The 18,143-nt window shown below is 36.1% G+C and overlaps 2 protein-coding genes across 3 annotated transcripts in view; both read left to right on the top strand.

Moving 5' to 3' along the window:
• CDK17 (cyclin dependent kinase 17) overlaps positions 1-18,143 on the top strand; it is a 115,157-nt gene that overhangs the window by 31,973 nt on the left and 65,041 nt on the right. The gene's annotated exons all lie outside the window — the stretch shown is intronic.
• Positions 6,168-6,395, top strand: LOC125106003 (60S ribosomal protein L38-like). Its single transcript, XM_047739414.1, has one exon. It carries the CDS (start codon positions 6,168-6,170, stop codon positions 6,378-6,380), a length of 213 nt encoding a protein of 70 aa, XP_047595370.1. The 3' UTR covers positions 6,381-6,395.

The following is an 18,143-nucleotide window of genomic DNA, read 5'->3' as shown; positions in this document are numbered from 1 at the left end:
ACTAGTTTATTACATAAAAAGGGGAAAAGACATTTCCTTGATTATATTGACTTCTTGTAGTTTTATAGAGATCTTATATTTTAAAATGGTTGCTGAAAAATTATATAATGTGGAATGTTAATTTTATCTTTTTTTATTCCCTTGTTATTGTTATAGCACATTTTACTATGACTTGTGTAAGAGGAGAAAATTGATAAAAGAACAGATCTTTCAGCAATTAAAATGTATTTTTAAATTTTTTTTAAAAGATTTTTGTTTATATTTTTTGACAGAGATCACAAGTAGGCAGAGAGGCAGGCAGAGAGAGAGAGAGAGAGAGGGAAGCAGGCTCCCTGCTGAGCAGAGAGCCGGATGGGGGACTTGATCCCAGGACCCTGAGATCATGACCTGAGCTGAAAGCAGAGGCTTAACCCACTAAGCCACCCAGGCACCCAGTTAAAATGTATTTTACCTAAATTCACATTAATGATTTTTTTAAAGTACTTTTCCCCCCCTTAAATTCATGATAGACACCTTACATGGTGTTGCTAGAGAAACTAGTGGGTAGGGAAGTATATAAACTTAAACCTCATTTGAGGAAAAAAAAATCATTGATATCACTAGGTACTAGTCATTTTATGTACATTTGTAATCCTTTTTGAAGGATATGGTTGCTAGGATATAGGGACATAAACTTGTGAATTGCGTGGTTAACTTTATAAACAAAAGGTTGCTCATATAATATTAAGAGATTTGCTCAAATAAATCTGTCTCAAGTTGGTGCTTAATAAATTTCATGTAAAAACCAGTGTCGGGTTTTATAATAAGCTATAAATATTACTGCATTCTAGGGTGTTGATTAGTGAGACCCAAGTCTTTTGAAGCATCAGTGAAAATAATCAAATTTAATCTCTTTTGTATATAGGAAGAATAGAAAAAAAATAGAAACCATTCTCTGTGCTTTTGTCTCACTGAGGATGTCAGAGGGATAGATACTAATGCTAATGAAATGTGTACACAGAGGGTAAATACGCATTAGAGCTCCAGGGAACACTTTAATTGAAGTGATATGCTTAAAACAAGAGACTTATGCTGCCACTTTTTAATTTCCTAAAAATCAAATTGAGCGTCAAAAAAGACCTTTTTGTTTTCTCCGGGCAAAATAATCCATATATTTGGAAGCAGTTGAAACCGCAAAGGAGGTCTGTTTTGAACTCATTGAGAAGAATTTTAATGCTCTAGGCTCTTTTTAATCTATTAACATTCTCTCTCACTGTAGTTTCATGATGATTTCTCTCTCCCAATCCCCCAGTATTTGAGTAAAGTTAATTAGAGCAAAATACATTCTGGAGTTCAGTAATAATGAATTCAGACCTATTTTACTGTACTTACTATTCATGAGTTATGGAGAACCTTAGTGTACCATTAGGTTTTCTTTCATATTGATTATTTACATACCTAATGACTTGGATTTTAATAAAAATTTTAGCCTGCTGTTAAGAAAGTGGTCATTTAATAAATATGTATTCAAGTGCCTGGAAACTCACTATAAACCTTGTCCCAAATCATGAAAAAAACATTTTTAAGAATTAGATCAAATCCTATAGTAAGTATTTATTTTTAATTTCTATATAAAATAATCAACAAATCTTAGCAGACACCTACATATTTCAAACATTTATTTGTTGTAAGAGTAAATAGGAAAAGTCCTTTTCTTTTTTTTCTTTCCTTTTCTTTTTTTTTTTTTTTTTTTAAGATTTATTTTAGAGAGTGAGGGGAAGGGCACAGGGAGAGAGAGGATCATCAGGCAGACTCTCGCTGAGTGTGAAGCCTAATGTGGGGCTCAATCCCAGGACACTAAAGTCATGACCTGAGCCAGAGTTGAGAGCAGGCAGCTTAACCAACTGAGCTACCCAGGCATCCTGGGAAAGTTTTTCATATGCAATTTAGCTTTATTTTTTTAAGAAGATATCACATTCACAGAGTTAGGCTAACAAGATTGGGCATTAATTAAAGATATATGCACTCCTTTGTTTATGGAGGATTATTTACAACATCCAAGATATTTGAAGCAACCTAAGTGTCCATTGATAAATGAACAGTTATGGATGATGTGGCATATATCTATCTATCTAGATATACAATGGAATATTACTCTTCCTTAAAAAAGAATAAAACTTCCCATTCATGACAACATGGATGGATCTAGAAGGTATTAGTACACTAAGTGAAATAAGACCGAGAAAGGCAAGTATCCTATGATTTCACTTATATGTGAAATCTAAAAAATAAATGAACAAACACATGAAAACCAGAAACCGATTCATAAACACAGAGAACAAGTTAGTGGTTGCCAGACGGGAGGAGAGTTGTGTGGATAGGCAAAATAGATGAAGGGAATTAAGAGGTACAGACATCGAGTGATAAAGTAATAGAAAAAGATTATGTGACAAAATTTTCATTTAACTGTAACACTGAGTTTAGTTCTTCCATTTTATTTGTTTATTTCTTTTTTTTTTTTTTTAAAGATTTTATTTATTTATTTGACAGGGAGAGATCACAAGCAGGCAGAGAGGCAGGCAGAGAGAGAGGAGGAAGCAGGCTCCCTGCCGAGCAGAGAGCCCGATGCGGGGCTCGATCCCAGGACCCTGAGATCATGACCTGAGCCGAAGGCAGCGGCTTAACCCACTGAGCCACCCAGGCGCCCCATATCTGTTTATTTCTTTGCTAAGTTAAGAATGTTACTTGCATGGAAATTTTATTATAGTTCATCAATACTCCATTTAGAAAGGAAAGTTCAAATCATCCTGTACTGCAATTAAGAAATTTATTAACAAAGTATTTTGGATGGCATAGATGGTTGCATGCTTGCAGAGACCTTTGTGTATAGCATTTAAGAAAGCAGGTGAGAGTATGTAGTAAAAGATCTGACTAATTTGGCCTTCATTCCTTCTGTAAGACTACTGATTGATGGCTATGACTTGTTTAGTACTAACTCGTAGGCAGTAGGCTTTTCTTTAGTTTGAGCTTATGTTCTTAACAGTTATAGTCCAGCTTTGTTATTGTAATTATATAATTTAATCAAATATTACCTAAACCAATGAAATACTAGTGCATAAGTAGAGTCATTTCTGTGAAAACTTTGGAAAGACTTGATAAAGGCAGGTTGCTAAAAAATATTCTGTGGAACTGGATTTCGTAGTTGGGATCCCTTGTGGTTATAGCAACAGTTCCAAAATTTTGTATTCAAGCCATTTCCTTTAAGAATATTTTGTAGTATTTTGTCCCTAGGTTTTGGGACCCTCTTTTCCTTTTTAGCATTGTTTACCCCTTTTTAAAAAAACAAAAACAAAAACAGTGGCCTCCTTTTAAATTTCCTCTTCCAAGGAATCAGTTGATTTTTCTAAGGCAGATAGTTGAGCCAGCATAATGGTTTCATATAGAGTTGTTAAAATATTTCATTTTGGGGGCACCTGGGTGGCTCAGTGGGTTAAACCTCTGCTTAGGTCATGATTTCAGGGTCCTGGGATCAAGTCCTGCATTAGGCTTTCTGCTCAGCAGGGATCCTGCTTCCTCCCCATTCTCTCTGCCTGTCTCTCTGCCTACTTGTGATCTCTCTCTCTCTCTTTCTGTCAAATAAATAAATTTAAAAAATAATTCATTTTCTAGTGAATGTTAGATGGAAATGCGGAACACTTCGGTTACAGCTTACTTGGAAAATTAAAAGGGTATTTTCTACTTACGTTTATTTTACTTCTTATCTTGGGGATCTGAAGTAAAAGGGAAAATACCTTTTAAGAATTAGTGGGGGATCTGAAAATACCTTTTAAGAATTAGTGGGCAACAGGATTGGCCTATACCCAAATCTTAGGAGGGGCACAGTGACCAGAGAGGACCCCAAAGCTGTTTTGCTGGCTGCCTACTCTGGAGCAGCTGACTAACCAGATGCAGAGCACATTGATCTAGTCATAACTGCTTTCATCCTGGAGCAGGGCAAGTTAACACAATTTAGATCAAGAGCCACATTAGAAGATCCTGACCTCAGGATAACCTCTCATTTCCTACCTTTGAAACAGGAACAATTCTAGTCACTTCCTAACTTCTAACCACAAAATTGCATGGGAACATATAGCCACATCTAAAGATTGTGACCTTTTGATTTTTTTAACCCTTTATACAGATGGATTCAGAATAAAAGAAACAATAGTCTTAACCTACTGTTCTTCATTGAATAGAGAAATAATCCCTCCCCTCCTCTACTTATTTTTTTTCCTATTGAAATCTTTCTAGGCCATTCCTATAGATGCAGTATAGGTGAAATAGATTGGGTACTATGCCTGCAAACACCCTTTTCCAAAGAAAGTATATCACGAGTGTGACAACTCTGGTCTGTGTTAGACAGCAGATCATTGTTTCTTGATAAACACATTTTCAGATCATTGCTCTTGGTAAATCTAGGCCTTCCATTATTCTCCACATATTCCAACCAGGTTTTATTGAGCTTTATTTTCTAGAGATTTCAACTTTGTTTCTGCTATAATGCACATGACAGAATAGATAATTTTATATATGGAAAACTGTAAGTTACTGGATAGATAAGAGGGACTGAGAATTGTGAGCAATTTTTAAAAAAGATTTTATTTATTTGAGAAAGAGAGCAAGGGGGAGAGGGAGAGGGAGAAGGACAAGCAGACTCCATGCTGATTGCAGAGCCCAACAGGTGGCCTGATCCCAGGACCCTGGAATAATGATCTGAGCCAAAACCGAGAGTCAGATACATAACCAACTGAGCTGCCCAGGCACCCCAATTGAGAGCAGTTTCTAACTCCTAAACTACAAAGCCACTTCCTATCCTATTCATTTTTGGGAATGACATTATTATAAGAATAACCCTGAATTTATTCTCGTACATTAAATACAGTTCCCAAATTTCTTACTTTGACTGTTAGTAAGAAATTCAAGTGCTTACAATGTGAGCATAGAATATTTATTGAAAGAATTAACTACAGAATCGAGAACTACTGTTTTACTTTGTAAGTCTGCCTGATACATGATACATGCCATGATAGAAGTCTCTGTGCTTAATTCTTGGAAGATGTATTGAGTTGGAACAAAAGAAGGAGGAAGAGCAGCGGTCATTAAAAATGTCATGAAATGAGAGGGAAAAAAGGAAATATGAAAGTAATGTATTGAGATATTTTATAAGTATTATAATTTTGTTGACTTAAGTATCTTTCTACTTAGAAAAAAACAGCAGGACCCAGATTTCCACACAACATCACAGCCTTTGTAGCTGTATATCTTCCTGATGATTGATGGCATTAAACCACCTATCATCTTGGCTAAATCTTCATAAGACCACTGATATATATTTACCGTTTCTGAATGTCTAGAGTTATAGATAGGTGATTTTCCTGGTAGCGCAAAGTTAATTGACTAACGTAAAGATCAAATTATGGCTCTTGGCCATAGCCAGTTACTTTAAACAAGTACGAGTTACCATTAACTGACTTTTTTTTTTTTTTTTTTGGATAATAGAATTTAAAATTTTTTTTTGAAGATTTTATTTATTTGAGAGAAAGTGAGCAATAGAGATAGAGCACAGGCAGGGGAGAGTCGCAGAGGGAGAGGAAGAAGCAGACTCCTCGCTGAGCAGGGAGCCCCCTACATGGGGCTTGATCCCAGGACTCCGAGATCATGCCTTGAGCCAAAGGCAGACACTTAACTGACTGAGCTACCCAGATGCCCCTGAATAGTTGAATTTAAATAGCAGCTTATAATTCCATTTATTTTTCAGAGATGATTTTTATTTTCTTCATGTCTTGTTTGTCCTATCTGTTGCAGTACAGTAGAACAACAGATATTATATAATATGTAATGTTATTGTAATATATTAGTGGCTGTGGTTTATTAGAACTAAGGGACTTTTCATATGGATATTTATTTTTCTTACCCGTATTTGAAGGACTGGGTTATACTGCCTATAAATGTAATCACAGAGATGACTTGTTATGTAGGAAGATAACATCTGTGTTCATTGAGTAAAAGAGTGTGGCCTGTTTCTCTGATGGAATGGCTAACACTTGACAGTACTGTTCTCAAAAAGAGTTTATTGATAATTGTAAATATACACTGGGTAGGTCTTTTGGGTGGTGGAAGCTACGCACTCCTCTGCACCCCTCTTAGCCATGCCTCACAAAATGGAAGAAATCAAGGACTTTCTTCTCACAGCCAGGCTAAAGGATGCCAAATCTGTCAAGTTCAAGAAAAATAAAGATAATGTGAAGTTTAAAATTGGATACAGGAGATACCTTTATACATTTGTCATCACAGATAAAGAGAAGGCAGGGAAACTAAAGCAGTCCTGTCCTCCAGGTCTGGCAGTGAAGGAGCTGAAATGAACCTGGCATGCTAATTTGCACTGTATTAAGAATCTTTTAAACAAACAAAACATACACAACACACACACACACACACACACACACAGGCTGATCTGGAAAGGCTGGATGGCAGTGGAAGGTTTGCTGGAGGTTTTTTTGTCCTTTACTTTGGAAACAACCTCTCAGAAGTGTTGAAATAAAACCAGGATTCAAGGAAGGAATAGTTGAAAATTGTTACAAACCATTTGTGATATTGAGTCTGGAATTTGTATTTATGAGTCTGCCCAAGGAGAAATGTTCAGAGGCCTACTGAAGGAGGAAAGAGTCATGTTTACAAGTTGCCTGCCTACATGTTTACAAGTTATCTGCTTTGTGTAAACCTAGTTCTAAAAATACTTCTAAAAATTGTCAATTAAAATACCATCATTAGGAAATAACTTACTAAGCACATTTTGCTGTAGCTAAATGAAATTTGGCGACTTACAGATAATTTGATATTGCTAAAATTGCTTTAAGGTGTGGCTTTTCTTTTGAAAAAGATGATCATGCATGCTTTGACTTAATTTTACTCAAGAATATTACAGAAATTATAAGGAAAGGCAGTTTGTGGTTCACTTGTAATCCGCACATGGGCCAATTTATTGTGAGCAGATTAATGGTAGGCGCACGTAGTTTTTAAACTTCTGTTTTATCAGGATTTACTTAGTAGCTTAAGGACTCTTTGGTGACCCACTTTTGAGCTTTTGTTTTCTCATTTGTATAACATGAATGGTAAATAATTACACCTTTTTACCTACTAGAATCATTTTAAGACTCAAATAAGATGTGAAGACTGCTTATAAACTCCATAGGGCCAGGTACATATTGGAAAAGTAATTTCATTTAGATATATTTAGGGATAATTTTAAAGCTTTAAAATTTTTGTGGATAAATACATAATAAATATTAATACAATGTATAGACATTCAGAGGATTATTAAACTGACAAAAAGTATTTGAGGCAAAAAGACAAAGGTTTGGTGTCTGAAAAAGATTTTATCATAACCAAGTGATGTTTTTTGCAAATTAAGCACCTTCCTGTATACCTTGTTCTATCTCCTGTTTGTGATGACCTCCTAAGTTCTTGAACATATTTAATAGCTTTCATGGATGAGACTGAAGGTAGAACTGAATTCCTAGCATTTTCCCTAAAAGGGAGGAGTAACTTGCTAAACTTAATTTTTTTTTTCAAGGAAGTTTTTGGTTTATTTATGAAACATAGAGGAAAATATTTTCATTTCCCCATTTAAGAAGTAGTGTAGACCAAGCATACTGAGGTGCTTTCTTAAAATACTTGCTGTATTTCTTTCTAGTACCCACTGAGAGGGTTATTGCAAGGATATGTTTAAAGCACTAAGGAAACAAAATGGAAAGAAACAGAACAACATAAAAAACAAGTGTAGCTTAACCAGGTAATTAACAGATGTATAATTGGAGTCCCTAAGTGTTGTGGTCTGAACTTTTGTTACACCAGATTTCATGTTGAAATCCTAATGCCCAGTGTGATGGTATTAGAATGTGAAGTTTTAGGAAGGTACTGAGGTCATGACGGTGGAGCCGTCATGTGTGGAATTGATGCTTATATAAAAGAGATCCTCAGAAAGCTCCCTAGCACTTTTCACCATGTGAGAATATAGCAGGAAGTCTACAGCACAGAAGAGAACCGGGATCAAAAGCTCCTTGATCTCAGACTTTTAGCTTCCAGATTGTGAGAAATAAATTTCTGTTTATAAGTTGTGTAGTCTGTATTTTGTTACAGTAGCCAAGCAGATTAAGACATTGATGAAATGGGTAGGGGAAAGGGGCAGAAACAGTATCTGAAGAAATAATGGCTATTTTTCAAAACTGTTAAGACCACTGATGGAGGAAGCTCGGTGAACCCAACACAGGATAAATAATAAACATTTACCTTTAGTGTTTTAGAAACTTTTTCATAACACCACTAAGCCAAAAGAAATAATTAATAATTCTATTTATTTAGTAGTTAACAACTTAGTAGTAGGAGTTTGTAGTACTATGTCTGCCTGCTATTGCTATGTTTCCCTCAGCACTTAGTTCCAGATCACAGTGCTAAAAACCACATATAAACAGAATAATCTTAAAAACAGAAGGGGAGGGCGCCTGGGTGGCTCAGTGGGTTAAGCCCCTGCCTTCGGCTCAGGTCATGATCTCAGGGTCCTGGGATCGAGTCCCACATCGGGCTCTCTGCTCACCAAGAAGCCTGCTTCCCTCTCTCTCTCTCTCTCTCTCTCTCTGCCTTCCTCTCCGTCTACTTGTGATCTCTCTCTGTCAAATAAATAAATAAAATCTTTAAAAAAAAAAAAAAACAAAAACAGAAGGGGAAAAAGACATGTTAGTTACAGAGAAATAAGAATCTTTTTTTATATAAAGATTTTATTTATTTATTTGACAGAGATCACAAGTAGGCAGAGAGAGAGAGAGAGGAGGAAGCAGGCTCCCCGCTGATCAGAGAGCCTGAGGCAGGGATTGATCCCAGAACCCTGGGATCATGACCCGAGCTGAAGGCAAAGGCTTTAACCCACTGAACCACCCAGGCGCGCTGAGAAATAAGAATATTCAAAGATGATTTTTTAACCGTGTAACTCAGAAGACAGTGGAATGACACCTTTACAGCGCTGACAGAAAAATTGATAACCAGTGATTCTGTACTCAGTGAAAATATCCTTCAAAACCAGAAATGAAATAAATATATTCTTGGGTAAACAAAAGCTTAGAGAAGGCATCAATGACATACCCACACTTCAGGAAATATTAAGGAAATACACTAAAAAAAAAAGAAAAATTCTGAGGTAGAAGCATGACGGAATGAAGAGTATTGAAATAGCTAAATATTGTGGGCAGGGCTGTTAATTGCTTAAACCAGTAGTTTTAACAATCTCCAGTGTTCCATTGGAAATGTTATATTGGAAAACAATAGAACATGTCAAAGTAATTATATGACCACAATAGCAAAAGGAGGAAGTAAATAGAATTAAATTATAAGAATCTCTCATTTGAGGGCGCCTGGGTGGCTCAGTGGGTTAAGCCTCTGCCTTCGGCTCAGGTCATGATCTCAGGGTCCTGGGATCGAGCCCCACATCGGGCTCTCTGCTCAGCGGGGAGCCTGCTTCCCACTCTCTCTCTGCCTGCCTCTCTGCCTACTTGTGATCTCTCTCTCTCTCTGTCAAATAAATAAATAAATAAACTTAAAAAAAATAATCTCTCATTTGTATGGGACATGGTAAAAGTACTAATTTAAGATACAAAATAAAGATGCATTTTTGTATTTACAGTAACCACTGGAAGAATTATGCTAAAAGATAAACCTATAGACTACATAAAATAGAATGATAAATATTTGATTAATAGAAAAGGAAGATCAAAGGACAGAACAAGGGGACAAATGGAAAATAAATACAAAGATGATGGACTTAACTACATCAATAATTAAATGCAAATGGACTAAATGTATCAGGTATCAGAGTATCAGGTTGAATCAGAAAGGCAAAACCCAACTATGTGCTGTTTACAAAGCATAAACAGGTTCAGAGTAAAAATATGGGAAACAATGTACCATGCAGATGGTACCTAAGAAATAGCTGTGTGACTATACTAATAGGAGATACAGTGTCTTTAGCCAAGAAACATTATTGGAGATAAAAAGGGGTAATGTTAAAAGGGTCAGTTCATTAGGAAGATAGAATAGTTCTAATTTGTATACACCTAATTACATAGCTTCAAAATATTGAAGCAAAATTTAGCTAAAAGGAAAATCAGACAAGTCCATTATTATTGTTGTGGATTTAATAGACCTTTCTCACACACCTCTCTGAGAAAATCTATAGAGAAATAAATAGTGACCTTTACCTCACACCAAATACAAAAAATAATTGAAAATGGTTAATGGTCTTAAATTGTACCACTAAAAATATAAAACTTGAAGATACAAAATATAGAAAAAATATCCATAATATCCTGGTACCAAAAATTTTAGGATGCAGAGAGAACCAACCATAAAATAGAAGGAACAAAGGAGAACAAAAGGCAAACCACAGAACAGAAAAATATATTTGTAATAGATATGCCAGACAAAGGACTTAAACATAAGTCTTAAGACAACTCTATTTAAAGTCGACAAAAGATTTGAAGAAGTTACATGAATGGATCATAAACCCATTAAAGAGGTGGTCAGCATCATTAGTCGCTAGGATAATACAAATTAAAGTGACAGATGCATCTGGATGGGTAGAATTAAAAAAGACAATACCAGTTTTTATATGATGTGGAGTAACTAGAATATATACATTGCTGTAGGAATATAAAACTTGTACAGCCACTTTGGAATACTGGCCATTCCTTAAAAAGTTAAACAGACATCTACTATGATGACCCAGTAAAACAGATTTGTACAAGAATGTTCATAAGAACTTTAATCATAATATTCAGAAACTGGAAACAAGTGTTCATTAACAGGCTAATGAAGAATGTGTTACATCCTTACAGTGGAATATTTTCAGCAACAGCAAGAAACTGTGGATGTACACAACAACATGGACTAATCTCAGAATCATTATGCTGAGTAAAGAAGTCATGTATGTAAGAGTAAATACTCTTACATGACTCCACTTCTGTGGAATTTCTAAAGAATATACTACTTTAAGGAACTGACAGAAAGCTGCTAAGGGAGCTGCTTGATCACCTTGCAGCACTGTGACCTCTCTTTCAAAAGTGTACAAAGTTAAAAAAAAAATGTTTATTTTTTAAGTCATGATCTCTTGAATAAGTAGTGCTTCATGGAACCCTAGGTTTCTTTGGAACTCCAGTTGAAAAAGTCTGTTCTGGGAGTTCTAATTAGTAATACAAATTGATGACCTATATATTTCCTTGCAAAACTGAAAATTATGTGGATTTTGCTTAGGTGTATAGGGTATACATCTGTGAGTCTTTGTCCCCTCAAATCTTTTGGAGGTGAACAGCACATGAGTTATTAATGATACATGTCTAAAGTCTGGCTTCTTCCATTATTGTACCTTGGATGCTGAGAAGATAGAACATTTGTAGTGTGGAAATAATTTTTCTTAGTCTTTACCTCTTAGTATACCTACCTCATGTACAGCCACAGTACATGAGAATTGAAATGAATTTCTCAAAGACTAAAACTGCTGTTGTGTTTAGTGTCTCCTCATTAATATTATCATCACTATGGGCTACATTTGACTGCTTGCTTTCTGGGAAAAAAAATTTTTTTTCTCTCCCTGCACGCGCCCCCCCCCCCCCCCCCCCCCCCGAAAAAAAGTAGTATGTGGTTAGAGCAGGGATCAACAAGCTGTAGCTCTGGAACTAAGTATGGCTTTATATTATTAAAGGTTGTGTAATGTGACCTATAAAGCCTAAAATATTTGCTGTTGAGTAATCGAAGATAAAGTTTGCTGGCTCCTGAACTAGAGAGTCTTCTAATATATTAATTTACAATTATTTCAGGAGTATTCTGTAAATGTTTTCTTTAACTATTTTGATGTAAGAAAGCAGAATTTATCATAAATATAATTTTAACAGCATTGTTGAAATATTTGTGTAAAACTTACCCCTTTAAAATGTTTAAGTCAGGGATTTTTAAAATATACTTATATTTGTACAGTCATCACCATAATTTAATTTTAGAACATTTGTGACCACCCCCAAAAAACCCTATATCCATTTTTTTTTTTTTAAGATTTTATTTATTTGACAGAGATCACGAGTAGGCAGAGAGGCAGGCGGGGAGAGGGGGAGCGCGGAGCAGGCTCCCTGCCAAGCAGAGAGCCCGATGTGGGGCTCGATCCCAGGACACTGGGATCATGACCTGAGCTGAACGCAGAGGCTTTAACCCACTGAGCCACCCAGGCGCCCCCTTATATCCATTCTTCTCCATCCTCTCCCATCTCCTGCCTCAGCCCTGTAAATATTGAATGAAATTATTTAGCCCACCAGTTGGAAATGAACAGAAATGAACTAAGGTTAATATTTGTGCTGTTTGTTGAGTAAACAAAAAGATAAAACTACAAGGGAAATCAAAATAAAAGTTTAAGAAGCCAAAATACTTACATGCACTCTAAGAACTGGTATAAGAGAAATTGGCAATAAGGTTATTAAAATAATATTCTGAGATAAAACCCTTTACAGTACATTAGATTATATTTTAAAAACTCTTTATTACTAGAGAGACGGCATGAGTGGAGGGCGGGGGAGAAGGAGAAGCAGATTCCCCTCTGAGCAGGGAGCCCAACTTTGGGGCTCATCCCAGGACTCCAGGATTATGACTTGAGTTGAAGGCAGACGCTTAACCAACTGAGCCACCTGCATGTCCCAGTACATTAAATTATAGATTAGATTAATGTGGTAGAGTTCCTTCAGGGATTTTTAAAAGTCCATGAAAGAATCCACGAAGCCATAGTTTAACTTACAGCATTTTTTCCCCTTTTGTGATTTATGCAGTAATGCTGTGTTCTATAGTTGATGGCATCTTAAATTTGGTGAAACACGGTATGTTTGAAATGATGTATTCTTAAGTCAGCTATTACAGAGGAAGATTCAGAATATTTCATGCAATAAAAATATTAAAATTATTCACTAGGAAAAGATTTGGTCTAAAAGAAAAAGCTACTTATATTTCAAAGTAGTATAATAGCACTCATCTAAAATTTTAGTAGGTCAGGCCTTTCATTAATCTACATTAATCTTGTGATGATTTTTGAATATGTGTTTTAAAGTTTTCATATACACACGAAATTTGAGCCTTAAAATTGTTCTAGCTCTTGAGGTTCTGATTTTATTTTGAAGATCTGTGCATTGCCTAATTTATGGAGTATAGCCTGGTTGTTCTTTCAAAGTTTGGGGTTCTAAAATAGATACCTTTATTTTAGTGTGGTTTATTTTATATAATTTCCTCAGAAGTCATGAGAAAAATCAAATTGCTGAATTTAACTAGAGTTTTATAATTCTAAATATTTAAAGAATTTTACCTTAAGTATATAGAGAGGATAAATTGTATAGGTGATGATGGCTTTTAAGGTATTTTTTATCAGCTTCAGACTCATCCTTCTAAATATTTTTTTTTGTGGTGTAGGAGCTGAGACCCTACAAACTATATTTCTTGCTTACCATCTGATTCCCTATTAAATTCTGCCCGTAGGAGGATGGGAAATAGGAAAGCAAGAGGAGGGGCAAGGGATTTGCTCCTTTATATTTACTTCTTATCAATATTATCTTCACAGCAACGGGACTTCACCCTGGTAAGAAAAGGAGTGGCAGATCACTCCATTTTGCACTATTCCGCACTCATAGAACCCTCATGATGTTCCTCCTAGATAACTTCAACTAGCCTTTTGCTCTCTCTCAGAGATTTGTGTCCCAGTTTTGCCGGGACCCTCCTCAAGTTCTTGGTTCTTTGTGTTCTTCGAGAAGTGCTTTATTTTTTACAGATCTGGGCTTCAGTTTTATGTGGTTTCTCCAAACCTTTGAGTTCCAGTAATTCCAGTCACTTTTGTTTCCCTCAGCTCTGGGGGTCCTAGCTGCTTCTTGTAATTACTTTCTTTGTAATTATATGAGTCCCTTTTTTGCCTTTCCAGTTCTTCAGTTCATGGTTAACAACTTACTCTAAACTCTGTTACAGTTTACTGGTGAGATTTTTGCCTTTTGACTGATACCTGACTAAAATAGCCTGGTCAAAATAATAGACCTTTGCAAACCAAGATCCTGGAGATCACATTTAGGTCATTCTTCATTTAGTTGTTATTGGACCTCTGTAATGTGCTGGGCCTTTCTTTTCTGTATTCTCTGTCAGATGTCCTCCCTTATCTGTGGTCCCAGAGCTGCTTGAGAATATGTCATTATTACACTTCATTGTCATTGCCTGCTTTTCTGTATTTCTCAACTTATGGCTCATGATTGATAGTATGTTTTGTTTTTTTTTTGTCTTTAGTTCCTAACACAGGATTTGTATAAACTAGATGTTCAATAAATATTTTAATTAATTAACATACTTGTAAATATGGTTGTAAAGGTCAGAAGTCATGACAAAAATTATCGGATGAAGGGGAAGGATCTTACTTTGATTATTTTGGGCATCTGAAGGTCCTCTGATACTAAGAAGTTTAAGCCAGATGTTAATATGGTATCAAAGGTTATTTAATACTCTTTAAAAAGTCACATATCTAAGGCTTGATTTGGGTTTTCTGGTTCAGTTGTTCTGGTTCAGTTGTTTGTGAGATTGAATGTGCTTTATCTCACTACATTTTCACCAACTCTTATACAGTCCTGTTCTAGGGAAGAATCCAGATCCATTTATCATGATACTTCTCAAGTTATCAGGCCTCTACCTGTCATGTCTCACTTAAGCTTGCCTTTCTCTTCCATCTTCATTGTGCTCATGGAGTGAACCCTATACTTCACCGTACTTTAGTTATTAGTGCATTATTAGTGCTTGATACAGGACCACCCAGAAGGTTTATAAGTCTTCGAGTTATTTTGATTGCAATACACTTTCTCTTCAGTATTTATTTAGTAGGGTCACCCTGACCTACAAATATCCTAGTTCCAGACCCTTAACTCCATCATGGTAACACCTTATTGGCACCCATGTCATTCCTATTGTTATACTTTTAATATAGGTTCCCTCCCGCTCAGTTTATATTAAACAATTTAAATCTATAGTTACTGTTTTTCAAAATGAGAGATTTGGGGACATCTTTCTATTCCCACTTCTTATTTGTAGTAGAGGATCTTTTGATGAGCTAACTGGATAATTTGAATATCTTGGTTTACAGTACTGAGATTTTAGGGAAAAAAGTAAATATTTCCCTGAAATTTCTTTATACTTGTTGAGGGGTGTGGATTTTTTTGCTTTATCTTTAAGAATTTTGATGGGTATTTGGTCACTTGGCCATTTCTTTATTTGCTTTTTTGAGTTTTTATGTTGCTAAATCTTTTTGTTCCAGTGTCGTTAATGCACAGTGCTCTATTTAAAGTGTACAATATAGTGATCCAACAGTTCTGCACATTACTTAGTGCTCATCAAAACAAGTACACTCCTAATTCTCTGCTCCTATTTCACTAATCCCCTCCGTTCTGGTAACCATCTGTTTGTTAAGAGTCTGTTTTGGGGTGTGTGTGTGTGTGTCTGTGTCTATGTCTGTCAATTTTACTTTTCTTCTTTGTTTCTTAAGTTCCACATATGAGTGAAATCACATGGTATTTGTTTTTCCCTGACTAGGTTAGTTTGCTTAGCATTATACTCTCTAGCACCATGCATGCTATTGCAAATGGCAAGATTTCATTCTTTTTTATGGCTGAGTAATATTCCATCACACACACACACACACACACACACACACACACACTCTCTCTCTCTCTCTCTCTCTCTCTCTCTCTCTCTCTATATATATATATATATATATATATATATATAAAATCTCTATTCATCTGTTCGTGGACCCCTGGCTTGCTTCCATAGGTCAGCTGTTGTAAATAGTGCTGGAATAAACATGAGGGTGCATATATCCTTTTGAATTAGTGTTTTTTGTATTCTTTGGGTAAATACTCAGTAGCATGATTACTGTATCATAAGGCAGTTCTTTTTTTTTTTTTTTTTTTTTTTTAAAGTAGGCTCCATGCCCAGTGTGGAGCCGATGTGGGGCCCAAACTCATGACCCTGAGATAAGACCTGAGCCATGATCAAGAGTTGGACACTTCAGCAATAAGTAGGGCAGTTCTATTTTTAAGTTTTTTGGGAAACCTCTGCACTGTTTTCCTCAGTGTCTGCTGCAGTTTGCATTCCTACCAGCAGTGCACAGGGGTTCCTTTTTATCCATATCCTCGCTTACACTTGTTTCTTGTTTTTGGTTTTAGCCATTCTGACATGTTTGACGTGATTTCCATTGTGGTTTTGATTTTCATTTCCCTGATGATGTGTGATGTTGAGCATCTTTTCATGTGTCTTACATGTGTCTGTTGGCCATCTTTGTGTCTTTGCAGAAATGTCTGTTCATGTCTTCTGCCCATTTTTAATTGCATTATTGGTTTTTTTTTTTAAAGATTTTATTTTATTTGACAGACAGATTACAAGTAGGCAGAGAGGCAGGCAGAGAGAGAGAGGAGGAAGCAGGCTCCCTGCTGAGCAGAGAGCCCGATGTGGGGCTCGATCCCAGAACTCTGGGATCATGACCCGAACTGAAGGCAGAGGCTTTAACCCACTGAGCCACCCAGGTGCCCCTCATTATTGGTTTTTGGGGTGTTGAGCTGTATTAGTTCTTTGTATATTTTGGATACTAACCATTTACCGGATATGTCATTTGCAGGTATCTTCTCCCATTGAGTAGGTAGGTTGCCTTTTAGTTTCGTTGGTCATTTCTTTTCCTTTGCAGAGATTTTTTTTTTTTAATGTAGTTTCAATAATTTTTTTCTTTTATTTCCCTTGCCTCAGGAGACATACCTAAAAGGAGATTGCCATGACCAGAGTCAGAAAAATTACTTTCTGTTCTCTCTTCTAGGATTTTTATGGTCTCAAATTTCACATTTAGGTCCTTATTCCATTTTGAGTGTATTTTTGTGTATGGTGTAAGAAAGTGGTCCAATTTTATTCTTTTTCATGTAGCTGTCCAGTTTTCCCAAAACCATTTGAAAAGACTTTTTCTCATTGCATATTCTTAACCTGCTTTGTTGAAGATTAATTGACCATATAATTGTGGGTTTACTTCTGGGCTTCCTATTCGGTTCTTTTGATCTATGTATCTATTTTTTTGCCAGTACCGTACTTTTTGGATTACTACACCTTTGTAGTATAACTTGAAGTGTGGAATTATGATGCTTCTGGTTTTGCATTTCTTTTTTTAAGATTGCTTTGGCTATTCAGGGTCTTTTGTGGTTCCATACAAATTTTAGGATTATTCTAGTTATGTGAAAAATGCTGCTGGTATGTACGTTGCTTTGGGTAGCATATGCATTTTAACGATGTTTGTTCTTCAAATCCCTGAGCATGGAATGTCTTTCCACTTCTTTTTTTTTTTTTTTCCTTTTCTTTGTGCCAAAGAATTTATTTGAGAGAGAGAGAGAGAGAGAGAGCAAGAGAGCAAGAGAGAGAGGGGAGGCAGTGGGAGAGGGATAAGCAGACTCCCCACTGAGCAGGGAGCCTGACACAATCCTAGAACTCCACAATCTTAACCTGAACTGAAGGCAGATGCTTAACCAACTGAGCACCTCAGGTACCCCTGTGTTGTCAATTTCTTTCATGTATTTTATAGTTTTCATAGTACAATGTGGGGCTTGATCTAAGGACCCTGAGATCAGGACATGAGCTGAAATCAAGAGTTGGACGCTTAACTGACTGAGCCACCCACATGCCCCAAGTGTTTTTTTGATTTCTCTTTCTGTTGCTTCATTATTAATGTGTAGAAATGCAACAGATTTCTGAACATTAGTTTTGGGTCCTGCTAGCTTTACTGAATTTATTAGTTCGAGCAGTTTTTTGGTGGGGTCTTCAGGGTTCTCTTTGTACGGTATCTTGTCATCTACAGATAGTGAAAGTTTTGCTTCTTACCTATTTGGATGCCTTTTATTTCTTTTTGTTGCCGATTGCTGTAGCTATGACTTCCAGTACTGTGTTGAATAAAAGTGAGGAGAGTGGGCATCCCTGTCTCATTCCTGCCTATAGAGGAAAAAGCTCTGTTTTTTCCCCATTTAGGATGATCTTAGCTGTGGGTTTTTCATATG

The sequence above is a fragment of the Lutra lutra genome, chromosome 8 (genome assembly GCF_902655055.1).
Source record: "Lutra lutra chromosome 8, mLutLut1.2, whole genome shotgun sequence".
NCBI classification, from domain to species: Eukaryota; Metazoa; Chordata; class Mammalia; order Carnivora; family Mustelidae; genus Lutra; species Lutra lutra.
The sequence above is the reverse complement of the archived record's forward strand: the minus strand, read 5'-3'. Positions and strand labels throughout refer to the sequence as shown.

What these genes read in the sequence shown, in the direction of transcription:
- LOC125106003 (XM_047739414.1), top strand. Translation starts at nt 6,168, where the DNA reads ATGCCTCACAAAATGGAAGAAATCAAGGACTTTCTTCTCACAGCCAGG.